This window comes from Xyrauchen texanus, chromosome 11 (genome assembly GCF_025860055.1).
Source record: "Xyrauchen texanus isolate HMW12.3.18 chromosome 11, RBS_HiC_50CHRs, whole genome shotgun sequence".
In the NCBI taxonomy this organism is placed as follows: Eukaryota; Metazoa; Chordata; class Actinopteri; order Cypriniformes; family Catostomidae; genus Xyrauchen; species Xyrauchen texanus.
The window spans coordinates 2,340,320-2,367,346 of record NC_068286.1 but is presented as its reverse complement, the minus strand read 5'-3'; the positions used below and the strand labels follow the sequence as shown (position 1 = coordinate 2,367,346).

The 27,027-nt window shown below is 36.3% G+C and overlaps 3 protein-coding genes across 4 annotated transcripts; all 3 read left to right on the top strand.

Moving 5' to 3' along the window:
- The first annotated feature begins 9 nt into the window (after positions 1 to 9).
- Positions 10 to 6,651, top strand: LOC127651730 (CMRF35-like molecule 8). Of its 2 annotated transcripts, XM_052137712.1 has the most exons (7): positions 769 to 2,678; positions 2,841 to 3,176; positions 3,347 to 3,658; positions 4,053 to 4,244; positions 4,354 to 4,449; positions 4,585 to 4,658; positions 4,760 to 6,651. In XM_052137712.1, the coding sequence occupies exons 1-7, from the start codon at positions 2,597 to 2,599 to the stop codon at positions 4,997 to 4,999; spliced, it is 1,332 nt and encodes a 443-aa protein (XP_051993672.1). In that variant the 5' UTR covers positions 769 to 2,596; the 3' UTR covers positions 5,000 to 6,651. The 2 variants fall into 2 exon arrangements, with proteins under 2 accessions (XP_051993673.1, XP_051993672.1); XM_052137713.1 differs by lacking the exon at positions 4,053 to 4,244 and having other exon boundaries at positions 10 to 2,678.
- A 305-nt stretch (positions 6,652 to 6,956) lies between these two features.
- Positions 6,957 to 17,789, top strand: LOC127651737 (NACHT, LRR and PYD domains-containing protein 12-like). Its single transcript, XM_052137720.1, has 10 exons — positions 6,957 to 7,182; positions 8,480 to 8,750; positions 8,945 to 8,995; positions 9,143 to 10,931; positions 12,601 to 12,774; positions 12,857 to 13,051; positions 14,370 to 14,540; positions 14,656 to 14,829; positions 16,942 to 16,988; positions 17,154 to 17,789. The coding sequence occupies exons 1-10, from the start codon at positions 7,153 to 7,155 to the stop codon at positions 17,696 to 17,698; spliced, it is 3,447 nt and encodes a 1,148-aa protein (XP_051993680.1). The 5' UTR covers positions 6,957 to 7,152; the 3' UTR covers positions 17,699 to 17,789.
- Positions 17,790 to 19,780: 1,991 nt separating this feature from the next.
- LOC127651996 (bifunctional apoptosis regulator-like) lies at positions 19,781 to 25,726 on the top strand. Its single transcript, XM_052138060.1, has 7 exons — positions 19,781 to 20,709; positions 20,904 to 21,108; positions 21,205 to 21,374; positions 22,959 to 23,103; positions 24,963 to 25,139; positions 25,224 to 25,417; positions 25,558 to 25,726. Exons 1-7 carry the CDS (start codon positions 20,462 to 20,464, stop codon positions 25,724 to 25,726), a joined length of 1,308 nt encoding a protein of 435 aa, XP_051994020.1. The 5' UTR covers positions 19,781 to 20,461.
- Positions 25,727 to 27,027: the final 1,301 nt, after the last annotated feature.

The following is a 27,027-nucleotide window of genomic DNA, read 5'->3' as shown; positions in this document are numbered from 1 at the left end:
CATGACAGTGAGATCTGTTTATGCCATGCCACAATTACCCACAAACCCTTCTGAGACAGTGAGATCTGTTTATGCCATGCCACAATTACCTACAAACCCTTCTGAGACAGTGAGATCTGTTTATGCCATGCCACAATTACCCACAAACTATTCTGAAACTGATAGGGCCATTTACTCTGTGCCTCATTTACCCACAAACACCTCTGCAGTGTAGTGTCCAGTTTATGCAATGGTCCAGTTACCCAAAGTTCGCAAAACATAACCATGTCATGACGTCAAACCAGACTTTCCAGTAAGACCTAGCCATGCATCAAACCTTAAACCTTGTCTGACATAGATGTATTCACACACAGTAGGTGGAATGGATTGACCATGACTATAGTAGTTTCTGATGATCATAAAGAACGCAGTACAATTCTGAAAACTGCAGTTCTACTTCTTCCAAATTGCCACTTCTGCATTACTGACAACTGTGTCCAAATTTTCAGTTCCAAAAAACTATTTGTTGTACCACATTTTAACTCGTGACACTGTTGAAGCAGAACTGCAGCATTGTTAAAGCACTGCAGAGGAATGAGGGCCAGGAAGACCTGCTGTACTTCTCACATTTCTTCCCATGTTGACCAATGTCTGCAACACAATGTAGGGAATTACAAATCAGCAATTTTATTAAGGACTGACATCAAAATGTATAGTGAATCAAATAGTATAGTATGGAAACTGTACATGAACATCTGTGGTATAAATATATATAATAAATAAACCATTCAATGGTAAACAGAGGTTGTATGCATGATAGACAAGGTACAATATTAAGTATTTTAATATTAAATCATATCATATTACATTTTAATCGCAGATTCGAAATTTCCATAACTGTGAGAAATCCGCTCATTTCTCTCTCAATTGCTTCTACCTCAGAAACCAACAGTGCGTCCGTCGTGCTCCCTTATTCCCGCTTTTTTCTCACCCCGTTCCCACCCAGTCCGCGTGCACTCGCGCAGTTCTAAAGTTAACCGCCAGACTGACTGAAAGACTTGCAGCTCAGTAGAAAGACATCAAGCCTTAAATGTGTTTCTTAGTGCCATAATCATCCCTGGGCTACAAAACTACTTTCTAAAACAAAATAATTGCTCTGGCTTTCATCAATACTCGAGTGCATTCACTATAACTATAACAGAAGTCTGTACAGGAGCTTCTGAGGTTCGTTATGTCTGTTACGTCAAGCTGAATATTTAAGTATAACGCTTAAGGATTTAAAGGAATAGTTCACCCCAAAATTTTAATTGGGCCAGATGTCAAGACTTAGTGAATAAGGTGGATTAAACCACTTGAGTCGTATGGATGACCTTTATGCTGCCTTTATGTCCTTTGTTCTAGCTTGAAGACTTATACTGTATGGACAAAAACACCTCATAAATTCTTCAAAGGTAATTTTAGTTTGCAACAACATTAGGGTTCCCAACATCACGCAAATACTGAACAATACAGAACGGGATAAATATGGGATTGCGGGGTCAGCGGTAAGGGGAGGGGGTCCTCTAAGCATTTTGAGGCTTCAATATTGGACACGATGCCCTTAATACAACAAGTCTTGAGCACTTTGAGCTCAAAATACGGGACAAATCATTTGATCTTGTTACAAAATTGTGACCATTTTATTTTTCTTGCACTCCAGTGTGAACATTCTTCTGCCCAAGGACTGGAAGGTTTGACTGGTTAGCATGGCCCTGCTGGTGGATGCCGAAACTACACCACCATGGGATTTGTTAAATTGAAGCTTTAAAAAATAAATAATCAGTAACACATCATATAATCAGACATGGCTTTTTTCTAAAGGAACAGTTCACCCAGAAATGCCATCTCATGCCATCCCAGATGATTTTTAGAAGAATATTTTTGCTCTGTCCATACAGTGCAAGTGAATGGATGCCAAAACTTTGACTCTCCAAAAAGCAAATAAATGCAGTATTAAAGTAATTTAATAAGACTCCAGTGGTTACATCCATGTCTTTTGAAGTGATATGATAGGTGTGAGTGAGAAACAGATTAATATTTAAGTCCTTTTTTTTTTTTTTTACAATTAATGTCCACTTTCACTTCCAAATTCTTTTTCTTGTATTTTGGTGATTCAAATTATTTGTGCACATTGCCCCCTACTGGGCAGGGAAGAGAATTTATCTTAAAAGGACTTAAATATTGATCTGTTTCTCAGAATATATGGATTAAACCCTGAAGTCTTATGGATTATTGTATGCTCTTATGTGCTTTTTGGTCCTTCAAAATGTTGGTCACCATTTGATTTTATTTGACTTGCATTGTATGGAGCTACAGAGCTGAAATATTCTTCTAAAAATCTTTATTCATGTTCTGCAGAAGACAGAGTCATACACATCTGGGACTTCATGAGGGTGAGTAAATGATGAGAGCTACCATCACTTTAAGAGGTCAATGCTTTGTGTTAAATGTTGCTTCACCAGCAGAGAGCACTCTTTATAACAATCATCACATAAAGTAACACAAGGGTGAGAGGAAGGAAGTGTATTTGTGTCTGTCAGTCAAAAAGAGAGGGTGAAAGAAAGAGAAGTACAAAGGGATGGCAAAATACAAGCTCAAACGGAGGCAGATGTGTGGAAGACATAAATTCAGTATTTTTCTTCTATCCATCTACATCTCAAGTAAGTTTCTAACTATAATCAGCTTTGATCGACACAGAGTTTGAGCATCTTATCTAAAGTGGAAAACTACAAATGTTCAGAATTGTCACATTCCAGCATGAAGTCTATCTGTTTACATGTACAGTTAAAAATGCATTGCTTGTACCGTTTGTGTCCGTCTAGATGTGTTCTGTGCTGATGCAGGGGTCACGACATACACTTCATATGAGGGAGGAAGTGTTGATATCAGATGCCCTTATGAGCCCGGATATGAAGATAACATAAAGTATCTCTGCAGAGGAAAATGCTCCACTGTGCCGTTTGTTTCAAAGGACATACCCATTCAATCTGGAGTGCCAGCTAAAGATCAGAGATTCACTTTGAATGACGACACCAGAGACAGAATCTTCACTGTCACTATAACAGATCTGAAACCAGATGATGGAGGACAGTACTGGTGTGCTATAAATAAAATTATATCTGATGTCTACACAAAGATTCAAGTAAATATCAGAAAAGGTGAGGTACAGCAAACATAGTCTTCGTTCCATCATCCATATGAACAGAGGTTCAACAGAGAGTTGTGGAGTGTGAAAATCATTTAAATGTGATCAAGATCAATTCTTCAATTTCATGCCATTTATATTCTCTTGTTCTGAACTGAATATTTTCCACATGTTCTGATTTAGTGGTCCAACAGTCTGGTATAAAAGGAAAGGAGCTACACATCAGATGTCATTATGAACATGATGCCAAACAAATGGACAAATTCTTCTGTAAAGGAAAAGACCCATCCGTGTGTGAGACATCTGGGATCAAAGTTTCAGCTGAGACAAACAAAACTGGCAGATTTTCTCTGAGTGATGATATATCTGCAAGAGATTTTATTGTGACCATCACTGATCCAAGAGAAGAGGATTCTGGGATATACTGGTGTGGATATGTCTTAAACGGAACACATAATGAGTGGATTTCAGCAATTGATCTAAAGATTTATGAAGGTAAGAAGTTTGTTGCAAATTCTGTAAACTAAAAGATTTGAGTTGAAAACAGATCCCTGGTGAATACACAGGCTTTAGTATTTCCGCCCCACCCCTGACATCAATGAAGCGTTATTAACAGGTGTGTCACAGGAAGTACACGAGTGAAGACTTTCTATTTCTGTTCCTAAAAGAGAGAACTTCTCATTTGCAACTTAGACTTGTAACCTGTCATCACAATAATCAGGCTGCAGCATGAAAATATCTGAACTTTATGCTTAACACAGATGAGCATTGCTTTGTGTCTTATATTATTCACAATAGATAAGTGCAACATCTGAAATAACTTCATCAACTACAGATTATGCAGAACTAATATCATGCACATTAAATCAAATGAACATCTGTGTTTCAGTCACACCAGGTACATCAACCACGTCAAAGCGGACATCACCTCAAATAACCACAACAGCTTCCTTTTACAGCACTAAACCAGCATCAGCAGATCCTGCATCAAACAGACCCGTCACAACTGCATCATCATTATTACTTCTCCCATCATCACCTTCCTCTTCTATTAATTCATTATCACCTAAACCACAATCAGGTGTGTTGTGTGCTGTTGTTTACAAACTCATGCAAGTTTCTGTTCGTACATTGAGATGTCTTAACTTTACTCAATAACTCGCCATTTAGGAGTGTTTTGGTTTTTCAAGGTTTCATAAGTATCATTATGCTGCTGGTTATTGGCATGCTGTTGGTGTTTGGATTCTTGGTGATTGTTTACATCAGATGGAAACAAAAGAAAAAAGGTAACGTTTTCACACATTTTACATGGTGATCTTTCATAACTCATAACAGTTACAGTATGAAGTCAAACTGTCACGCAGCTACATTTCTCTCATTACCCTCACAAACACGCTTAAAAATGAATTGTCACAAAACAGAACTGCAGTTCAGAGGAGCTGTTCATTATTCAACGCAGAATCTGCCCAATGGAGAGATTGGAAAAACTAAAGAAGTGAGTGAGAAAGGAGATTACAGTTTAAATGGGAAAAAATAAGGTCTAATATTATCCAAAAATTGGTTTTGATTGTGTCTCTTTTCCTTCTCTCACTTCAGGGCACTCATATCGTCTGTGATTATGAAGAGATCCATCTGACAAATGAGCATCCTGACTACAGTTTGGTTTATGATGTATTTGGTGAAGATGACGCCTCTGATTATGCTGTAGCACAATTACCCAGCATCGCCTCTGATAGTGTCACTTATTCCACAATCACATTAGAGAATACAGCTCATTCAGACAGAAACTCTCCTGATGGACAGACAACATGTGACTATGCAACTGTTAATCCATGAAAGACTCATCCATGAGTAACGGGTTGATTAACAGACAAACCTATGCTAAGATTTACGCATTGTAATTTCATAAAAAAAATTAAATAATCCATCAAAACGAATCTATAACAAAATAAAAAAAATTTAAATAACGTTTTATTAATTTACATTTTATTTAAAAAAATACACAATTCAATTAAATTTTGTTAAAAAAATTGAAATGTGTAAATCTTAAAAATAAGCTAAAATATTTTTGAAGGTAAACACTCCAAACAAAAGAATTCACACTGGTGATCAAAAGTTTGAAGTAATGTACAGATTTTGCTCTTATGGGAAGAAATTGGTAGTTTTATTCACCAAAGTGGTTCATCTGATCACAAAGTATAGTCAGGACATTACTGATGTAAAAAAAACATCACCATCGCTATTTGAAAAAAGTAATTTTTTATCAAATCTAGACAGCAGCATCACTCCAACACCTTATCCTCGAGTATTCATGCTAAAGAGTCTCTAGTTTGAGAATAGGCGCCTCACACGTCCTCCGCTGACAGCTTCATTGAATTCTACCCGCTCAACACCAGTTTCATGTACAACAGTAAAGAGAAGACTCGGGAGGACTTGTGGGAATAAATTTCAGATTGTCCTTTATTTAGCCATGAGTCCTTAATCAGTGTAAGTAATATGCATAATGAACATTTTTGTTAGTGGACAAAGAAAATGTTTTCATTCACAGTTATATTATTGTTATTCCAAAATGCCTGTGTAGGTTTTTGTAAGTTATTGTGCATTACAAGGTTTGCTGTGTGTAAATTGAGTCTGAAGTGTGATTTACTTTACAGTAATGTTATAGTCAGGATGCATGAACTGTTGGAGCACTTTTTAATAATTTATCCATGTTTTTGTTTTGTTTGTTTGTTTGTTTTTTGGCTGGGGACCATAATCTAGAAACCATAAAGGTACCATGATATATCCATAATATTGCAGGAAAAATAAGGGATACATTATTATCCAATAAATCCCAAATGTGGAACTCTACGGTCTAGAACGTTTGTTGGAAGAAGTTGTTTGAAGAGAGTATACAGCGCCCCATCAGGTTTAAGGTGAAAGTGCGATTCTAGAAAGGATTATTTCGTTTGACAGGTCTAAAAGTGATGACGCAATGCAGCTGTTTTAAAAGTGAAAGTAACGCGCATTTGAGAGCAGTTGTCGCTTGTGTTTAAATATTGTTTTCTAGTGCGTGCTGCCCTTAAACAATCTGAAAGCCGTTTCCGCGATGTAGCATTTTTATCCAGGTGAGAAAAAACAGCTGTTTCTTAGAACTGAAGGCGTGTTTTTCTTTCTTTAAGAACAATTAGCTAATATCGCAGTCCTTGCATCCATCCATTGTTTTTGCGAGTTTTAACTTTGATTAACTTTTTATGAATTATCGTTTGATGTTCACTCATGTCTCGATATTTGGTCTTCTAACCTCCACGAACTGAGCTAACTTTGTATTGAAAAAGTCTGTCTAGAAAGTCAGTCCACCGTCGGTCATTTTTGGAACACTCTCAGGATGTTATTTCTAGTCATGAGAGTGCAGCTCCTATCTTCTTGAATGGGAAAAGACCGAAATCTCAAATATGGTTGGTCAAGATTAAAAATAAAAGATATATTGCATATCATCAATAAAATCTGAAAACACTGGCATCATAATTTGTAGTTCTTTACCTGAGATTAAACCAAAAAAAACGCAATTTTCACGCCTTGAATAGCTAACGCGCATGCGCTATGTCGAGTTGATTGACAGGCGATGACTGTTTCTAAAAGGTGATTGGCTCTTTTACTTTTAAGGCGGGACTTTTCTACTTCCGTAGGCTGCCGTTGTGCGTTCCAATTTATCCTATTCATTTGAATAGAAGTGGCCCGTCTCTGCTAAATACTCTCTGTTATAGACCTTTTTCCACAGACTGTGATGGCGCGTTTCCTTCTTATTGTTTAGCGTAAAAATCGCAATTTTTTATGTTATACATTTTTTAAATATTGAGTGTAAATTTATAACATTATGCTTTGTGTTATATTACCCTGGAATTAGTTAAAAAAAAAAAAAACTGTCTATCTTCTCCCTTTTTACTCTAAATCCACCGCTCTCTATTTTTTTTTTTCGTTTCTCGAAAGTCAGTCAAACGTAACATTGGATGTTTTTCTTTTGCTCTTGGAGCAAATGGGTAAGTGAAAATACTATTTTGTTGTGATCTTCACTCGCATTCACCGCTGTGGAAGTTAAACTGCAAACGTTTACTTCCGTGTTCCAACGCCCGGGGTGTCAACAATGTCAATGGCGCGTTCTTCCAAGTCACGTGACTTTCTGAACTTTTCTTCACATTACTTTTTCTGAGACTTTGGCCACGTCTGGATTGTTTATTTGAAGATACTTGTTTATTCTAATCGGTACTTTAATCTGTTTGTTACAGTTAATATAAAATATTTAAGTGAAACCGTTCAATTTCTGTCATTAATGTCATTCTATTTTTGTGCTTATGTTTGTAGCTGTTATTCATTTAGCTACAGAAAGGGCTCAGATTCATCTCACCAATAATGTATCTTATCACAACTTCAGTAATCTGATTTTAAGACTGCATAAAATTAGACTTTTATAGGTGTGTTTGTACAGATCATTACTGTAAGGTGCTTTATCGGTAAATAGGCTACAAACATTTGACTAGACTACAGATTTAAGTGGTTGACAGAAGTAAGAGAGCCATAATTAAAAGGAATATTCCGGGTTCAATATAAGTTAAGCTCAATCAGCAGCATTTGTAGCATTATGTTGATTACTGCAAAAATGTATTTCGACTCACCCCTCCTTTTCTTTAAAAAAGGAAAAGTCTTATTTACGGTGAGACCCTTACTAAGTCAATAGTGGCCAATCCGTAAACGTTAAAATACTTTCTACAATACTTTCAAAAGTATTGCCACAATATGTGTGTTAATGTGATTTTAGTGTGACAAAATCACTTTTTAACATTTTGTGTAAAGTTATAGCCAGTTTTGTTGCATGACGATATTACTGTATGCCGTAATCCCTTAAACTCTTAAATGACTTTACAGCTCAAATAATACATGCGTTTAACAGAATAATTTAAGTAAGTGCTTTTATAAAATGTTAAGCTTCAGATTTCTGCCTTTAAACACTCCAAAAATTGGACCCATTCACTTCCGTTTAAGTGCCTCATTGTAACCTCCATTTTTGCTTCTTCTTTTTTTAATGGTGGTAATCAACTTTCTGCCACAAATGCTGTCAATTGAGCTTAACTTGTATTGAACCTGGAACATTCCTTTTAAGTAATGAGTATTTAATGGACAGATTTATGTGGGTGTTGATTGAACATGACACTATATTGATAAGTGTAAATTGACTAAGCTGTTGATAATTTAAAGATTCCGGTGTTAATTTGGAAATAGTCTACAATTCCATGGGAATACCAAGTGTGATCAAATAACTAATCTGGTTTTATACTAAAGACCCAGGTAGACAAGATGGCATCTATTCCAGAACAGCTTCTGGAAACACTGGATGAGCTGGAAGAAAACAAACTAAAGAGGTTTAAATGGCATTTAAAACAAGTAGGGTCCATTTCAGCTGGTGAATTGGAAAATACAGATGCCATTGACACAGTGGATCTGATGGTGGAGCGTTATGAACCAGAAGAAGCTGTGAAGATCACACTGAACATCCTGAAGAAGATGAAACAAAACCAGCTGGCTGAAGAGTTAAAAAACAAGAACAAGGATGGTAATAAAAGAAAGAATATCACTAATGCTGAAGCTGTAATATAAGGCAATGTATGATTCTCTCTAATCTCTGTCTCTATTCCAGTGCAAAACAGTTTTATAATATTTAATAAATATGAGTCATTACTTCTTTGTTGCATTGGTTGTCATATTTTTGTCTGCTTTTGTTTTTGATTACTGTTACTCTTCTCATAGGGCTTCAAACACCCTCAGAGGGATCAATATCTGGGAAACATGCAACAAAAGGTATAAAAAATGTAATACTGTCTATAATTGAATTTGCAGCCTGGTCTCATAGAATCATGTTACTCAAAACAATATCACTGTTTTTATGCTGAAAAAATGTTGATGTATATAACAAAAAAGTCCTTATGTTCTTGTTTTGCATCACAGAGGATGATATCTTGCAAAACGTCATTACAAATCACAAAGATTACATGAAGGAGAAAGCTGAATCTGTTTTTGAGGGCAAAAAAGAAAATAAAACACATCTCAAGAAAGTTTACACTGAACTCTTTATCACTGAAGGCGATTTTACAGACGTCAATCATGAACACGAGATTCTGAAGATCGACAGAGCTTTCAAAACCTCAAATTGTGAGGACACGCCAATCAACTGCAATGACATATTTAGCTTATTGAGGCAAAGGGCGGAGGGTAACATTGTTCTGACTAAGGGAATCGCTGGCATTGGAAAAACCTTCTCTGTGCACAAGTTCATTATGGACTGGGCTGAAGGAAAAGGCAATCAGGATGTAGACTGCATGTTCCTGCTTCCATTCCGAGAGATTAACTTGATTATAGATAAAGAGATCAGTCTCCATGAGTTCCTACAGGAATTTTATCCTCAACTGAAAGAGCTGAAGGATACAAAGTGGTCTGAAAGTTGTAAGCTTGCATTTATTTTCGACGGACTCGATGAAAGTCGTCTTCCGTTGAATTTCAATTGCAAATCACTTCACTGTGTTAATACACGGTCATCTGTTGATGCTTTGTTTACAAGTTTAATCAAAGGGAAACTTCTTCCATCAGCTCTCATCTGGGTGACCTCCCGACCTGCAGCAGCCAATCAGATCCCTCCTGAGTATGTGGGATTGTTCACAGAGGTACGAGGATTCACTGACAAACAGAAGGAGGAATACTTCAGAAACAGAATCAAAGATGAGACTCAGGCCACCAAAATCATCTCACACATCAAGACATCTCGTAGCCTCTACATCATGTGCCACATTCCTGTTTTTTGCTGGATATCAGCTACTGTTCTACACAAAATTCTCATCCAGAACAGTGGGGAGGACATTCCTTCAACACTTACTGAAATGTACGTTCACTTCCTGCTAATACAGATGAACATGAAGAACCAAAAGTATGATGAAAAAAACGAAAGAGAACGCTCAAAGCTATTGGGTTCAAACAAAGAAATGCTATTAAAGTTGGCTAAAGTGGCATTCGAACAGCTGAGGATGGAAAATATAATGTTCTATGAAAAGGATTTGAAAGCTTGTGGCATTGACTTTATTGATGAGTCAGAGTCTACTGGATTAATCACAGAGATCTTTAAGAAAGACACTGTGCTTCATGAGATGAAGGTTTATTACTTCATACATCTGAGTGTCCAAGAGTTCCTCGCTGCTCTGCACGTGTTCCTCTGCTACCTGAACAAGAACATGGAGGAGCTTGATTTTTTCCTGGATAATTCACGTCCTGAGAAAGACTTGCTGTATGTGTTGCTGAGGAAAGCGATTGACAAAGCCAAGGCGAGCGAGAGGGGGCATTTTGACCTCTTTATTCGGTTCTTAATGGGCATTTCTCTTGAGTCCAATCAAAAACTCCTCACAGGCTTGTTGACCCACACAGAGGATAGTAAAAGAAGCATCAATAAAACAATCCAGTATATCAAGCAACTGCAAAACAATGATAAGTACCCTGACAAATCCATCAACCACTTTTTCTGCATCCTTGAGCTGCAGGATAGATCCCTGTACCAGCAAATCCAGAAATATCTGAGTTCAGGTGTCATAAACAAACGCCGTGAGATCTCCACCTCAAACTGCTCAGTAATGGTCTATGTGCTCCTGATGTCAGAGGTGGTGTTGGATGAGTTCAACCCAAAAAAGTTCAACCCAACGTATGCAGGATGCAGGAGACTGGTCCCAGTTATGAGATGCTGCAAAAGAGCTCTGTGAGTCGATTTTTTTTACCCTACTTCCTCTTCTTATTTGTGTGAGATTGCAAGGTTCTTGTTAGTATGTTGAATGAAGTACATAGTTTCTTGAGATATTTTCCTCTTTTAAGAGAAGCTTAATTGTGCAGCGTTAAGGGTAGGCGATCCAAGCTAACAATTTTTGCTTCCTAGAATGGACATTCTAATTAAAAAAATGAAAAGTGTGAGAAAAATTAAAGAACAGTGTAGTTCTTATGTGGCTACCTGACAAAAAACTTCCTGCAACAATCTGGAATGGTTAGTTTATGGATATAAAATAAATCCTATAAACAACCATTTGGGAATGTTCTGTTTGAGCTCTCTTTTGGTTGTCATGAAATGACCCCTATGAAGTCTTCTAGGAATAGTTTATGGTAGAAATAGAACCTAAAGAAAACAGTCCTAAAACATTAAGGGTCTGTACTAAAACTTTGTGTGCTGCCTCCGGAGGCGGTATTTTAAGCCGCGCTTCTGATGCAAAGGATGTTCTAAAAGGTTGGTATATTATCCTATTTCTCTCAATTTGCCAATTTCATGGGTATCATCATATGTATCCATCCCAGGGTAGGCCATCTCAGAACGCACCATAATGAGCTCGGTGGAAAAATACATTCTATATGGTGGATAATGTGAAAGGATTTTGACTAGAAAATTACTTTAAATCCATTTAATACTGAACAGTAATGATAAATGATTGTTCATTATGACAGAAAACTGATTATTTTACCTCAGTGCGCTGTGCATGAGAATCGCTATTTGAACAACATTGGAGTTGTCGACTAGGAAGAACGTTCCAAACTGGTCTCTTTTGAGGCTCCATTTCAGTTAGGATGCTTCCATGGAAGACAGCTGCCTATGTAGGCACGAGACAGCAAGGCAGCTTGCTAAGTTTTCAAACAGACCCAAGGAATTGGTCCCCCCCCCAACAAATAGCCAAAGGGGAACCATATGCTAACGTTATGGGGAATGTTCTGTGTTTGCTGGGGTACTGTTTGAAATGTCAACTGGTAGGAATTTTCGAGTATTGTTTCCATGACGGTTATGCAAAATGCCGCCGCAGGGTACAGAATGCGTTTTCCAAAATATTATTTGTTAAAATGTCAGACATTTACATTCTGTAAATAACAGAAAATCCCCAGTGAATATAAACTCTGCTTCCATTCAGTTTACTTTCCGAGGGAAAATGAGGGAGTGCTTGTTTAGAAAAAGCTATGTGGTTTTGAACTGACCCTCCACGAAGCCCTGCTCACGTTAACAAGTAGCTACTGTTGCAAATTTTTTCAATCTTTCCTACCGGCATCTGTTCTGTAGCAAACATTGGAAGAGATACAATCACCAGAGGAATGATTAAATAGCACCCTAGTCAACCATGCATTTATATGTTCTATGAAGTCACCAAAAGATTTCCAGTATCTAAAAAAAAAACTAAAAATGTGTGCATCGTGATACCGTTATTTACCTAAAATAATAAGAATTTTTTGCATTAAGTGCCCCTATGTAATGTATTACTTGAAATGCAAGTTTTTGTCTCAATTGTAGCTTTATTGTTCTAACTCATTTAATTAAACTTTTTGAGTAATGAGTCTACGCTAATAACTCTCCATGACTGTGTGTAAATATTTTTGCTAAAATCTTGCCATCTTGACAGATTTTCAGACTGTGGACTGACAGAAACATGCTGTGAAACTGTAGCTTCAGCTCTACAGTTAGAGGACTGCCCCTTGAGCGAGCTGGACCTGAGTGACAATTACAGTATTGAAGCTGGAGTGAAACTGCTTTGTGCTGGACTGAAGAGTCCTCACTGTAAACTAGAGACACTGAAGTAGGCAATTTTTATATTTCTCTGGAAGCATTTTTCAGATGTAACTAGTCTTAAATGTAATGCTGAAATTAAATGATTCCAGGCTGGCCCGGTGTCATTTCGGTCAGGACAGCTGCAGGGAGCTGGTGTCTGCTCTCAAGATAGTCACATGTCATCTGACTGAGCTTGACCTCAGTAGCAATGATCTGCACGACTCTGGACTCCAACAGCTCTTACATGGAATGGACCACACGAAGAGAAAACTTAAAATTCTGAGGAAAGTATTAACAATATTTGGGTGATAAGAAAATATCTTGGTTCTATTTTACTATTTTGCTTTGTATAAAGACAAATTTAGTCTATTTTATGTCTAGTTAAGATTTTTTACATTGTGATGTTACTTTGTGATTTTACATTGTGATGATAAGTTAGGCACATTTTACCCCCAAATTCTCATTACTACTAAAAAATATTTATAATATTCTCATTATTGCAACATAAATATATATATATATATATATATAAAATAAAAAATATTCAGATAATTGCAATGCATTACATTCCTGTAGCAGAAGAGTTAATCATTGATAAAATGACAAAAAGCGGCTTTAGAATACAATATATTGTTTATTACCATATTATTGAACATGAGACAATCATTGGCATACAGTTCACAGCAATTCATTTCACAAGTGAATTTGTCAATCAGTTTGAGATTTATTATGAGGGCTTGTTTAAGAGCCCATCAATTTACACCTACGTTAGAAATGCTTGTGTAGCGTCTCGGGTGCATTGCATCATAAACATAAAATGTTTAGTTCACTGTTTCAAGTTAAATATAGTTTAATACTCAATCTTTAAACACATCTTGAGATCCCTTAGTTCGCATTTGCGTTCCTTCAAGTGTTTTGAATGCAAGAACAGTGTTTTCTTCACTGTAAAATCTGTGCTTTGCTCATACAGCTGAAATTTCACTTACTGCCCTCTGGAGTAAACAGGTGGTACTAAAGCTTGCATTTTTCAGGAATCTTCCTTATTATGGTGCGATTAATTGCGTAAATTTTTTTAACACGTTATTTTTTGTCAAATTAATAACTGAATTAATGTGATAAATCAACAGCCCTAGTATTTATACATCATAGTAGAATTGCCTTAGTACTGCCATTCCATTTAGCTGATTTTTCTTTTTCATTTAGTTCTGTTGTACAACAGTATATATATATATATATATATATATATATATATATATATATATATATATATATATATGGGGGTTAAATATGACCAGAACATTTTGTGACAGTTTTTGTGAGAATCACCCATTACAGCAGTGTGGTGTCCAACAGTGGAGTAATTTGATGTATTATAATGGGTAACCATATTTATTAAGTACAATAAAATCACTATAAAAATAGGGAAACAGATTGTGTGGCAAAGTTCCACCTAGACCTTCTGCTAGATCTTTTTCTGTTCCTCTGATAAAAAACCAAATAATAAATAAAAACATCATGCATGCTTCCATTGATTTGAAGCTGGGTAGATGATGAAATAACTTTATGGAACAGTTTATCAATATGTATTGAGATTTAGGAATGACTTGAAATGTTCTAATGCAGGTTGAGCTGGTGTAACCTCACTGGGAAGAGTTGTGAGATTCTTGCCATGATTATTAGCTCAGATTCCCTCCTGAGGGAGCTTGATCTGAGTAACAATGACCTGCAGGATTCAGGAGTGAAGCTGATATCTGACGCACTAAACAGTACAAACTGTACATTGGAGATACTGGGGTAAGACTTTAAGATAATTTATTGAGTCACAGTATGTTTTGCATTGTTTTGTCCTGTGTTTTCATCTCTCATTTTGTAGAGATTAAGTGATGCTGTTTGCTTCACTCGTCTCAAGATTATCAGGCTGTATGGTGACAGAAGTTGGCTGTTGTCATCTGGCTTCAGCTCTGAGTTCAAACCCTTCACACCTGAAAGAGCTGGATCTGAGCTACAATCACCCAGGGGAATCAGGGGTCAAACTTCTCACTGAGAGACTCAATGATCCAATCTGTACACTACAGAAACTCAAGTAAGTAGTAGGTCGATAGCTGTGTTTCCCTCCATACATTTCTATATGAATTTTGGAATATTGCAGAAAAATGCTGGCTGTAAAAAACAAGATGCTAATAAATTCAACAAAATATGCGTACAAGTCAAGTCAAGTTTATTTGTATAGCGCCTTTCACAACACACATCGTTTCAAAGCAGCTTTACAGAATATCAGCATTAACAGACGATAAAACTGTAATGTCTATAAAGTCGATTAAACATCATTGCGTAATTTAGATAAAATAAGATTTTTAATAGTGTTTAAAAATAATTAAATGATAATTGTATTAATAACCCCAGTGAGCAAGCTGTAGTCGACTGTGGCAAGGAACACAAAACTCCATAAGATGTAGATTAATGGAGAAAAATAACCTTGGGAGAAACTAGACTCACTGTGGGGGCCAGTTCCCCTCTGGCTAACATTATGAATGTAATGTAAATATTAATTATGTATAGGTAAAATCATGGTTTAAAATGATTAAACTAAGTGTTAAGGGTCAGTGATTAAACATCGATTGTGTTTGAACCTTAAGATTAATGACCAAAGTCTTTGAAGTCCATCTTGATTAATTGCAGAAGTTCACATAGATGCAATTGTCCTTGTTAATTGGCTGATGAAGGCTTTTGTTGGCAATAGTTAGTCTAAGCATTTCATTTCAAGATCGTAGTCCATAAATAGACCGAGGTGTTGCAGGTTGGAGTTGGCATCATTTCATCCTCTGAAGTCCGTCATAATAGATTGAAGTGATGTTTGGCTGGCACCGGCTGCATTTAGTCATCATCATTCTGCGACATGTAGCAGTGGAGTCCAACATGGAGCAGGAATGGTGCTGGATCCAGCCGGTTCTGGTGATCTCAGGATAGGAGTCCCGAGGTTGAGACAGGGAAACAAATAAATAAATGTAAGCGTAGATGCCATTTAATTTATTGCAGAGTTAGAGATCATGCTCAATGTTTCTGGTTTCTGGTTCCGGCAGACCCAACTAAAGCAGCCTAATTTTGGGTTGGAGGATAAATGCCTGGCTAAATAGATGAGTCTTTAGTCTAGACTTAAACCGAGAGAGTGTGTCTGCATCTCGAACAGTGTTTGGGAGACCATTCCATAGTTTAGGAGCCAAATATGAAAAGGATCTTCCTCCTTTAGTGGATTTTGATATTCTAGGAACTATTAATAGGCCAGAATTTTGCGATCTTAATGAACGTGTTGGAATATAGCGTGGTAGAAGATCACTTAAGTACTGCGGAGCTAGACCATTCAAAGCTTTGTATGTAGTTAACAGGATTTTAAAATCAATACGGAATTTAACAGGTAACAATGTAACGATGATAAAATGGGGCTAATATGATCATATTTCTTGGTTCTCGTCAGCACTCTGGCTGCTGCATTTTGAACCAATTTAAGTTTATTTATTGATCTTGCTGGACATCCTCCCAGTAATGCATTACAATAATCTAGTCTTGAGGTCATGAACGCATGAATTAGTTTTTCGGCATCAGCAACCGAGAGCATATGCCTTAATTTAGCAATATTTCTTAGGTGGAAGAATGCTGTTTTACAAACATTTGTAATTTGATTTTCAAAGGACAGATTGGTATCAAATATAACACCTAAGTTCTTCGCTGTTGAAGATGATGTAACAGTACATACATCTAGAGTCAAATTATATTTTAGTGGCTTATTTTTAGAGTTTTTTGATCCAATAATTAGAACCTGTGTTTTGTCAGAATTGAGTAGAAGGAAATTTCTGGCCATCCAATCTTTTATTTCATTAATACACTCTACTAATTTTGAGAATTGTGAAATCTCATCAGGTTTTGAAGAAATATAAAGTTGTACATAACTAATACATTTGCTTGAAGTGGATACATTTATTCAATGTTATTCTATATAATGATTTTTTATTAAATAAGAAGACATGCCAATATATTTGGATAAAAACACATTAACTAGATTTTTTAATTTTTTAAAACCTTTATTTATCATGAACCTTAATACATGTCTTCTGTATTAGCATAGTTTTCTGTTATTTGCTTCTAATGACCATTTTCCTTCATTGTAAATATATTTTTATAACTTATTACATTTCTGCAGAACTGATCCTAATGGTCAGCACATCATCAAGTCAGGGATAAGAAAGTGTAAGTCTGTCTACCTTTCTTTCTCTCTATTTTTTATTGGTGTAAAATGAAGTACACATTTAAACACATTATAAAAAAGGACATGTGTAGAAAGAAATAAAATAATAAAAGTAGAAGCAAAACAGTGATTTATTTCTCTAACATAAATTATGTTCTGTCTCACAGATGCCTGTGATCTTACATTGGATCCAAACACAGCACACGTTGAGCTCTTGCTCTCTAATGAAAACAGACGGGTGACACGAGTAACTGAGAAGCAGCCATATCCTGATCATCCAGACAGATTTGAACCCTGTTGCCAGGTTCTGTGTCAAGAGAGTCTGACTGGACGCTGTTATTGGGAGGCTGAATGGAGCAATTCAAAGGGGGTGGTGGGGGTGACGTACAAATGCATACCTCGCAAAAATGATAATCTTGTTATGGTAGGGGCCAGTCATCTTGGAAACAATGATGTGTCGTGGAAGCTTACCTGTGGGGTGGTTACATATGTTTCTCACAATAAAGTGAACATTAATATAAAGGCTCCATGCTCTCGTTCGTCCAGAGCAGGAGTTTATGTGGACTCGGCGGCCGGCACTTTATCCTTCTACAGCATTTCTGACACGCACACACTCACACACTTGTACACGTTCCTCACTTCCTTAAAGGAACCCCTCTATGCTGTATTTAAAGTGGAAAGTGGCACTTTGTCCTTGTGTCAGATGGAGTAACCTAAAGCCCTCTTCAAAATAACATTAATTCAATCTTGAAACTCATTTTTACTTTATAACTGTTTTTGTTTAACTCAAGAAACATTTACTTTAGAACCAAAATTGAATATTAAGAAATTAAAACTTGTTTTAATAAACTGCATTTTGAAATGTTGTCATTCTTACCACATTGGGAAATTGCTTTATTCTTGTTTTAAGCATACATCAAACAAGATGGGAGAAGGTTGTTAAAGGAATAGTTTGCCCAAAAATGAAAATTTGCTGATAATTTACTCACCCTCAGGCCAATGAAGATGTTTATGACTTTTTCTCTTTATCAGAACAGGATTTAAGTTTTTTAGGAATGTATCCCAGGTTTTTAGCTCCATCCAATGCAAGTGAATGGACACCAATTTTTGATGGTCCAAAAAGCATATATAGGCAGTGTCAAAGTAATCCACACAACTCCAGCCAATCAATAAACATCTTCTGAACCGAAACGATTGGCATTTTAAGAAACAAATCAATAATTATATACTCCTTAACTAAAAATGTTCACTTCCTCCCAGCTCTGGAAAGCACGTTCATGAGAGGGATGAGTTCACAACCTCTTGCATGATGTAAGTGCGTTGGTAAGGTCACACATAAAAAAATCTCCTCTTCTCCTCTAACATCAAAATCCGACATTGTGGTTTACAATAGTTTTGGACTGTTTTAGTTTGTGAATGACAAATGGACTGTGGTCTGTGGATGATCCTCTTGGAAACAGTGTCACACTTCCCGCTTCCTCCTTCACATGTAACTTGCCATCACACTTACATCATGCGAGAGGTCGTGAACTTACCCTTCTCGTGAACTTACATTCCAGAGCTGGGCGGAAGTGAAAATTTGTAATTAAAAGCAATATAATTATTGATTTGTTTCTTATAATGACCAAAAGACGTTTACTGAACAGCTGGGTCATGTGGATTACTTTGATGCTGCCTAAATATACTTTTTGGACCATTAAAAATTGGTGTCCATTCACTTGTTAAAAAACTGGGATACAACTGGGCTGACAAGTTTTTTATGTATTTATTCATTTATTGGACTATAATGAAGTTGTTCTTTTTTAATATCTTATATTTTAGGGAAAAGTATTTTACATAAATGGAAGGTTTTTTTGATAAAAAATTAACTTTTTTCTTGATCAACTGTCGAGTTCCCTTCTTATACCTTCCTGAAAATTGTTACATCATCAAAAAAGATGTGAAATGGAGATACCAAGACAGCTGCAGAAAACAAACAGTGGGGAAAGAGACAGATTTATCAAATCTCTTGGCACTACTACCACTAAAATAATATATATTTGCATTTTAATATATTCATTTGGCTGCCACTTTTATCCAACATGCAAAAAAAAATTTATTTGGCTGAACTTCATTTAATCATGGACAGTTGTTCCAAGTGTTTGCAAAGAGTTTTCTAAACTTAATACAGTATTTCTATGTAATCTCAACTGAAATAATTTGTATAGAGGGACCCTCTTTTAATTTGTGTAAACCCAACTAAATTAGACATGTAAAATTTACTCAAATTAAGCCTCTCTCTTCACCATATTGGTAACCCCAAAAACTCCAAAATAACTCCCCCTTTATCTTCATCTTGCATAAAAACTAAAAATAACACTTAATTTTAACATTTACTCTCCCTATCTAGAACTAGAAATCCCCTGCCAAGTTTAATTTAACCACAAAAAAATATTAATGTTAAACTTTTCTTTCATTGAAACAACTTGGTCCAATTATGTTCACTTGATAGAATGCATGTTTTGAATAATATAAACAATGGAGGATTTGGTACACCAAACAACAGTGAAAGTTCATTTTTTTGAGTGCATGCAAAATGTTGTCCTGTCAGAGTATGTGTTGTTTTTTTAATGCAAGATGCACTTCTCTGCCGGTAAAACAGTATGTTCTTTACTTATGCATATGCGATGTGCATATGCATGTATATTTTAAAGTACATATTGCAGCACTTGTGTTGTTCTCCTCATTTGCAACTTGTTTGATGGTCATAAAAAGCTGCAGTAAACTAAACATTTTGCTTCAAGAAAGAATACTTTATCATTTATGTGAACTAGTTAATTTACATCAACTTTCCAAATAAACCAACTGATTCAAATGAATCTTGAGTTCCCACTAAACCTAAATGATCATTTATTTTTACTGGTTTTTTACATGAAAGAACAGATTCACTTAAATTATTCAAGGTTCCCAGTGCTACATGAGAGTTTTGTCCTCAACACTGGAATACATTCACTATATCCAGAAGTATAATTATTTGTCATGGTAATCAAGCACCTTCAAATTGAAAACCAAAACTGAAAGTATTTCTGTGGTATGTGTGCACATGTTTTTGTTGTGTGTTTGATGTGGGCGGTCATGTGAACTAGTAGAAGAGTTTCTGTTTTTTTTTCATTGACAGTAAATGACCTGATGAGCATAAAGACTCCTGAAGATCTGAATATCACTGAGAAACATAACTTTTTACACAGGTAAGGACACGCTGTTATGATGTTGTGTCAAGTACACAGATTACAGCAAAGTATGTGTGAGTGCGTGTGTGTTGAGTATATGTGCTGAACAAATGTGTCTGGTATGCTGGTAACAATTGAATGAATCAGTGTTGTGAAAGATGTAGTCGTTAAGTTTTGGCTTTATCTTTCTGCCCGAACTTGCTTGTACTCATCTATTTAATTGTGTACATGTGTGAGTGTTAACAGACTCTTAATGTGACGGCAAGATGACAGACGTGTGCATCACCATAGAGCCAGACTTCTGTGAGTCAGTGGAAGACACTGGTGAACTTTCAGCACATGAGTTTACGTGTCACTGTTGCTATGAAGTCCTCGTAGATCCCACTACACTGAACTGTGGACACAGTTTCTGTCGGCATTGTCTGGCACTGTGGTTGCATTCCTCTCAACGGACCGAATGTCCAGAATGCAGAGAGAGATGGCAGGGGTTTCCCAAAGTCAACATTCTCCTCAGGTGAGAGAACCATCCCAATCTAATTAACATCTGCTAATCCTCTTAAAATGATCATTATAAATCATGAACGTCTCAAAAACATCTGCTGAATGTCGTATTGATGTCTGAGAGGAAATGTCTTATGGACGTATTGCAGATGAACTCTCCGAAACGGTTTGTGTTTATTTTTGGATTTGTGTATGTGTGTTTTCCAGGGACATGGTGGAGAAGAAGTTTCCCGCTGATGTAAGCAGACGGAGGTCAGCTGTTCAGAGTGACCCGCGGTTCCGTCATGTTCTCCAGGCGTTCCAGCAGTACGGACAGACGCTGACCCGTCACGTACCTGTATCAATAGTCCTACAGCAAGCTGTACGAAACGGCTTTTATTCTGGAGTCCTAATGGCGCTGATCTGTGTAGGGGTGAGTCTCTCTCTCACACACACACTGATTGAAGAGTTCTTGATTAGGGGAGTTTTTGAACAGGACTTAATAATCACCGTGTGTGGATGTTTGTAGGTGTTGTTTTTACGGTATCACTGGACCAGTGCTGATTCTGATCATGACGCCTTGATCCGGAAACCAATCAGCAGGTGGAATGCTGATGATGTCAATCTGTGGGTGGAGCATCTGGGTCCCTGGACCAATCAGTACAGAGAAACGTTCCACAGAGGACGAATCAAAGGCAGGTGGGTACAAACACAACTACAAAAGTTATAATAGCATTGCTTTCTATAAATGTGTTTTTATTTGAAATATATTTTCAAGTTTACTTTAATTTTGGTTTGTTTTCATCAATGGTTAATTATTCTTTTTTTAATCTAAATCTTCATTTAAACCGAGCGACACCTTTGGATTTAAGGTTACTTTTAACTGCTGTGCATTTTTTATTTGTAACCAGCAGAACCAAATAAACAAGAAAACAAAAATTTCTAGAGCAAATCGTTTTCTAAAAAATTAAATATAACCAAACTTATATTAAAATTAAGTAGAATGTCCCACAGATGAGTTCATGATGATAATTATTCAAAATAACAACTTTTGAGGGAATAATGTCCCCTTTTCCAGTTATGTGGACATCATGTTTATCAGTGCGCTGATGCACGAAAAAGTTCTGCATTTTTTAAAGTGACACATCAAACTAAACGAGACGCTGCTCTTTACAACCAAACAGATGTCAATAAAAAACTTAAAGAGGTTCCTCACCAGAGCCATGATAACTTTTGATTTCTCTTTTGTTTGCTCTCGTTGGCTTCACGGAAATCGTTGTCACATGACGTGGTACAGCAGAAGTTTAACCCTTAAATGACACTGTGGGTTCTTGAGAACAGTATTCAGTCAGTTTAAATTCCTTTAAATGATGTGTTGCATATAGCAAAGCCAAAATATAACGTCACGCATGTGTTCGCGTGTTCGCACAAGTTAAATAAGCCAGAGGACTGATGATTTCATCACATATGACAGCTTAACAACTATTATTTACTGTTTAATTTAAGTTACCATTTTACCATAAAAATGGCAATCAGAAAATAAGTAATCCCTGTATCTCAACTGGTGTAACATTGGTGTTCGATTCACAGGGAACACATGTACTGAAAATATACACCTTGAATTCACTCAAATCATAGAAATCTGAAACTGGATGGAAAGAGCAGTTTTGATATTTTAGTTTTTTTGTGGACTTCTGAATATTTATTTGGTATGATTTTTTTTTAAAGATTTTTTTTTATTTAAAACAAACTTTTTAGTATTTCAATAAAAAAAAATTTTTTTTAATAACATTTACAAAAATGTTTTCAAAAAATCAATGCTTTATAATTCACAGGTTTATAATAAAACACAAAGTTGTTTTATTTGACTTCTATTGTTTTTATATTAATGAGTTCATTATTTATGTATAATTCTACCCCTAAAGATACCATCACATCAACCTTTTATGAATTATATTTAGGAAATGATTTAGTTTCTTTATTAAGCTGTATTCACCATTGGGACTGTTGGGTTTCAGGGTTTCTAGACATTTGGTCTGCACACACAAACACAGTTGTTTAAAACAAAAAGAAATTCAGTAGATTCAAAAAACATAATTAAACAAGTTGAATAAGTCTATTCTGAGCCCTAAACAAAAAACAAAAGCAAAAACTGAATATAACAAAAAACTCAAATATGGAAAATAAAACATAAATGTAAAAAACTTTAAAAACATTGACACACACACACACACACACACACACACACCTGTAAAAGCACTTGTTTGATTTTTTATGTGTCAGTTTATTGACTCGTCTCGGGGATGAAGAACTGTCTGCTGCTCCGTTCAGGATTGAGAATCCGTCACACAGACGAGTCATATTAGAGGAAATCCAGAGAATCAAAGACCTCGGAGTTAAACTTCCACAGAACCTCTGGGAATACAAGGTGTGTGTGTGTGTGTGTGTGTGTGTGTGTGTGTGTGTGTGTGTGTGTGTGTGTGTGTGTGTGTGTGTGAGTGTGAGTGTGAGTGTGTGTTGTCATGTGTTTTCTGAAAATTGCTGAGTCACTCGTTTATTTCAGACAATAGTGGCACAGCAGGATTTTCTGCATTTCTCAGAAAAAGATCTGTTAAAAATACTTTGTGCAAACATAGTTTTCATTTCAGATTTATCTTTAGAAACAGTTTTTGCATTGATGACACACATAGAATTTAAAGGAATAGTTCATCCCAAAATGAAAATTCAGTCATTGTTAACTCTGTGTTGATATATATTCACATGTGACTCTCTTAATTTTTCTTAAAACAAAGGGAGAAATTGTAAAAAAATGATGCATTTTATTTTATGCATTTTAATGGCAGTTTATGGTGACCACCTCTTCAAGCTTCAAAAGTCGAATAAATTATTCTATGATACTCATAATGGTTATGATGCATCTACTATTTTACAAATTTCTGCCACGGAGCTCAACTCGCATAGTTTTCCATTAAATTTGATATATAGTTACTCTAGCATCAGTGGATGATATATTGTGTTTATATATATACATTTCATATAGCCTACACAATGTATTTTCAGTCACAATTTTTGCAGTCACAAAAGTCTTTTTGTGGTTTACTACCCATTTGTTCTTCTGAGTTTGAATTTTTTTCAACAGATGCTCCTTTTCCGGATTTTAATTGGAAATCATTTTTAAAGTTTGGTTATTCAGACCATCACAGTAAATGCGGTCGTACACCGGATGAGAAGCGCCACGCCACGTCGCACAGATATCAAACACAGGGCACATCGATGTGGTTCACGTGGCAGAGATTACACATAAAAATGACCAAGGTTTTTCACTTCTTAAACAATGAACAAGGCTTGAGGAAATAATATTTGTCCATTTATAATGATTTGGGTCTAATTTAATGGAAGATATTCGAGTTGTGCTCAGTGGCACGGCAGAAATTTGAGCAGCCTCCGGAGTTGTAGGTGGGCACCACTGACAGATGGCGAGTGGCGGCAGCAGTGTCGTACATTCATAGAAAACCATTGTTTCTAATTTTAGAATGTGCACATGTTGTCCACAAGACGTGTCCGGTGTGCGACCCACTTCAGACAAGTGATGATGGATGGATGGATGGATTGATGATGGATAGATGATAGATGGATGGATGGATTGATGATGGATGGATGATGGATGGATGGATGGATGGATTGATGATGTATGGATGGATGATGGATAGATGATAGATGGATGGATGGTCGGATGGATGGATAAGATGATGGATGGTTTGATGGATGGATGATGATGGATGGATGGATGGATGGATGGATGGATGGATGGATGGATGGATGATAGATAGACAAAAGAGAGAAGCTTAAAAGCAGATTAAAGGCCATTTGTGGGTTTGTTTATATTTGAATTTTTGACAGTTGGAGTTTGAATTAATGAGCATTTCGCATGCATTTCAGGCGTACATGGAACGGCAATTTTTCGCATGCGCGGTAGGAGGATTTAAGCATTTTCATAAGTTTCAGAGTAAATGAGCAATTTTTGGAAAAAGCAGTGTGGACGAAGAGCGTTTCAAAAACTAACACGCCAGTTTAAAATGTATCCTGATATAGACATGGCCTAAGACTGAAAAAAAATTGCAAAGTTTAGCTTGGAGATGAGCTAGTCGTAGTTTAGGGATTTTGGAATATCCTTAAACCAAGTCTTTACAACAGTATGTTGGATTTGTCAAGTCAACATAATAACTTTGGTATGCATTGTCCTTCTCTAAAGGGGTGTGTGTGATTTCTCTTTCTCTCTCTCTCAAGGCGGCGAATTTCGGAAAGTCCCTATTTCTGCTGATTGGTCTGAGAGACTTTCCACGTCTCACTCTGCTTTACATGTACCTGTTTGATTATGACGACACCTTTCTTCCCTTCATACACACCTGCTGCCCTGCACACACAAACAACACAGAGCAGGACGTCCTACCTGATAACATGCTGGTATGTGTGTGTGAGGACTCTCCATATTGTTAATGTACAATAATCAAACACAGAAAAAGAAAGTAACTCTTTATGTGTGTGTAGCAGGAGCCGAGCTGGCGTCAGTGGGTGCAGTTTCTGGTCAAGTACGCTCTGTTGCCGTATCAGCTGCTGATGGACTTTGCATGGGATTGGCTGAGTGTTCATTACTGGACGTCACGGTTTGTCATTGTTAATGCTGCAATACTGTCACTTCATGACTTTTACTTCTGGACACTGTGGAGGACAGGACAGATGAGGTACACACACATACATTCCCAACATATGCACAATGCAACACTCATACACACGTAACACACACAGTGACACAGTGTTTTGAGACATTTCATTAGCAGAAGGAAGATTCACAAGTCAAATGCTGTTTGCGTGTGAATTTCAGGATGCTCCTTAAGAGTATGTGGGAGATGCTGTGGTTTGTGCTGCTGTGGCCTGTGGTCCCTCAATGCATCTGTAACTTCGTGTTCTACTGTGGACTCTATTTCAGCCCAATCATTCATATAATACTGATGGTTAAAATATGTAGGAATCCAGATTTACTGCGGCACTAGATCTGCACAGACACTGAATCCAGTAAACAGGTTAACTTGAAGAAGGTTATGTGCTAGTCAGATTGTGAATACACGGTAAATGAATAACAGTCTCTACAGCATGAAGAATTAAAGGTACAGTAACTTTTAAAAAGTTGCTAATACTTCAGTATGTTCATTTGACGCTATTATTTCAGGGTTTCACAACAAGGACAGTTGTTATTTGTTATATCTTTTATGTCTGATACATTTATGTTAAATTATTATTATTATTTTTAAATTAGTTTAAATTAATAAGTGTTTATACATATTTGTAAATGTTTGAATATTTGATTAAAGTTTGGTCTGTTACAGATCGACGCATTTTTTTTGTGGTTATTTTGGACATTATTATCAACTGAAATGTTATTTTGTTGACTAAAATCACATGCCATTTCAGTCCGAGTTCAACTCTGCTAAGGAATAATATTAAAATAAGGAATATTACATGACAAAACAGTACTAAATTTAAAGGACGTTTTTGTCAAAAGACTAAAACTATGACTAAAATTGTAAAAAAAAATTATGTGATATATATGTGAACAACTGAAATTAAATAAGAATATAAAAGCTCTGAAACTCACTGCGCATGTTAATTAGCTGATTCACTGAACACGCGAAAGAGAAGAGTGAAAAAAATAGCTTGTATTGAGGAATGAAGTAAATAAAGACCTGTCTCAAAATAAAAATCACTAAATTGAAACGTGTTGTATTTACAAACATGTAACGTTCTATCTAAGTGTAACAGTGCAACACTCACATTTAGTAGTGCGTAAATTGTGACTTAGTGCCCATTTACGCCACAACTACACCTAAATCGTAACTTACGTATCACTGGTGCAACCGACCCCAGAGCACCAAGACAAGCAACCAATCCCGTCGAAGCATCCTGACGACTCAATTAGCATTTGAAAATAATTTCCGGCCCTCTGTAATTAGCAATGATTCAAACCAATGGGTCATTACATTATGTGAATGTTGCAGGTGACAGAAAGCAGAAAGTCATTTTTAAAAGTACATTATAAAGAATTAGAGGCAGTAGTATTTTTAACACAAGCACAATATAATTTATGTGTAGACTATTAGTTTGTAAATCTTCTTGATTGAAGCTGTTCAGCACAGGGAACAAGTCCAAAAGTTGTAGTTGTTATTGCCAATGAAATCAACCAAATCTGGAACAGTTTTTTTTTAGCAACTTGAGACTCCTACTATTAGCCTTTAAATCAACGTGTGTTTACAGTTCATTATAACTTGTATTTTTCTCTTATTCTTTATTATTTTTA

Coding starts and splice junctions, on each gene's coding strand:
- LOC127651730 (XM_052137712.1), top strand. CDS start 2,597: ATGGCAAAATACAAGCTCAAACGGAGGCAGATGTGTGGAAGACATAAA. Junction 3,177..3,346: donor TCAAGTAAATATCAGAAAAG/GTGAGGTACAGC, acceptor GTTCTGATTTAG/TGGTCCAACAGTCTGGTATA. Junction 3,659..4,052: donor TGATCTAAAGATTTATGAAG/GTAAGAAGTTTG, acceptor TCTGTGTTTCAG/TCACACCAGGTACATCAACC.
- LOC127651737 (XM_052137720.1), top strand. CDS start 7,153: ATGTTTTTCTTTTGCTCTTGGAGCAAATGG. Junction 8,996..9,142: donor TGGGAAACATGCAACAAAAG/GTATAAAAAATG, acceptor TTTGCATCACAG/AGGATGATATCTTGCAAAAC. Junction 14,830..16,941: donor TGTACACTACAGAAACTCAA/GTAAGTAGTAGG, acceptor ACATTTCTGCAG/AACTGATCCTAATGGTCAGC.
- LOC127651996 (XM_052138060.1), top strand. CDS start 20,462: ATGACAGACGTGTGCATCACCATAGAGCCAGACTTCTGTGAGTCAGTG. Junction 20,710..20,903: donor AAAGTCAACATTCTCCTCAG/GTGAGAGAACCA, acceptor TGTGTTTTCCAG/GGACATGGTGGAGAAGAAGT. Junction 21,375..22,958: donor AGAGGACGAATCAAAGGCAG/GTGGGTACAAAC, acceptor TTTATGTGTCAG/TTTATTGACTCGTCTCGGGG.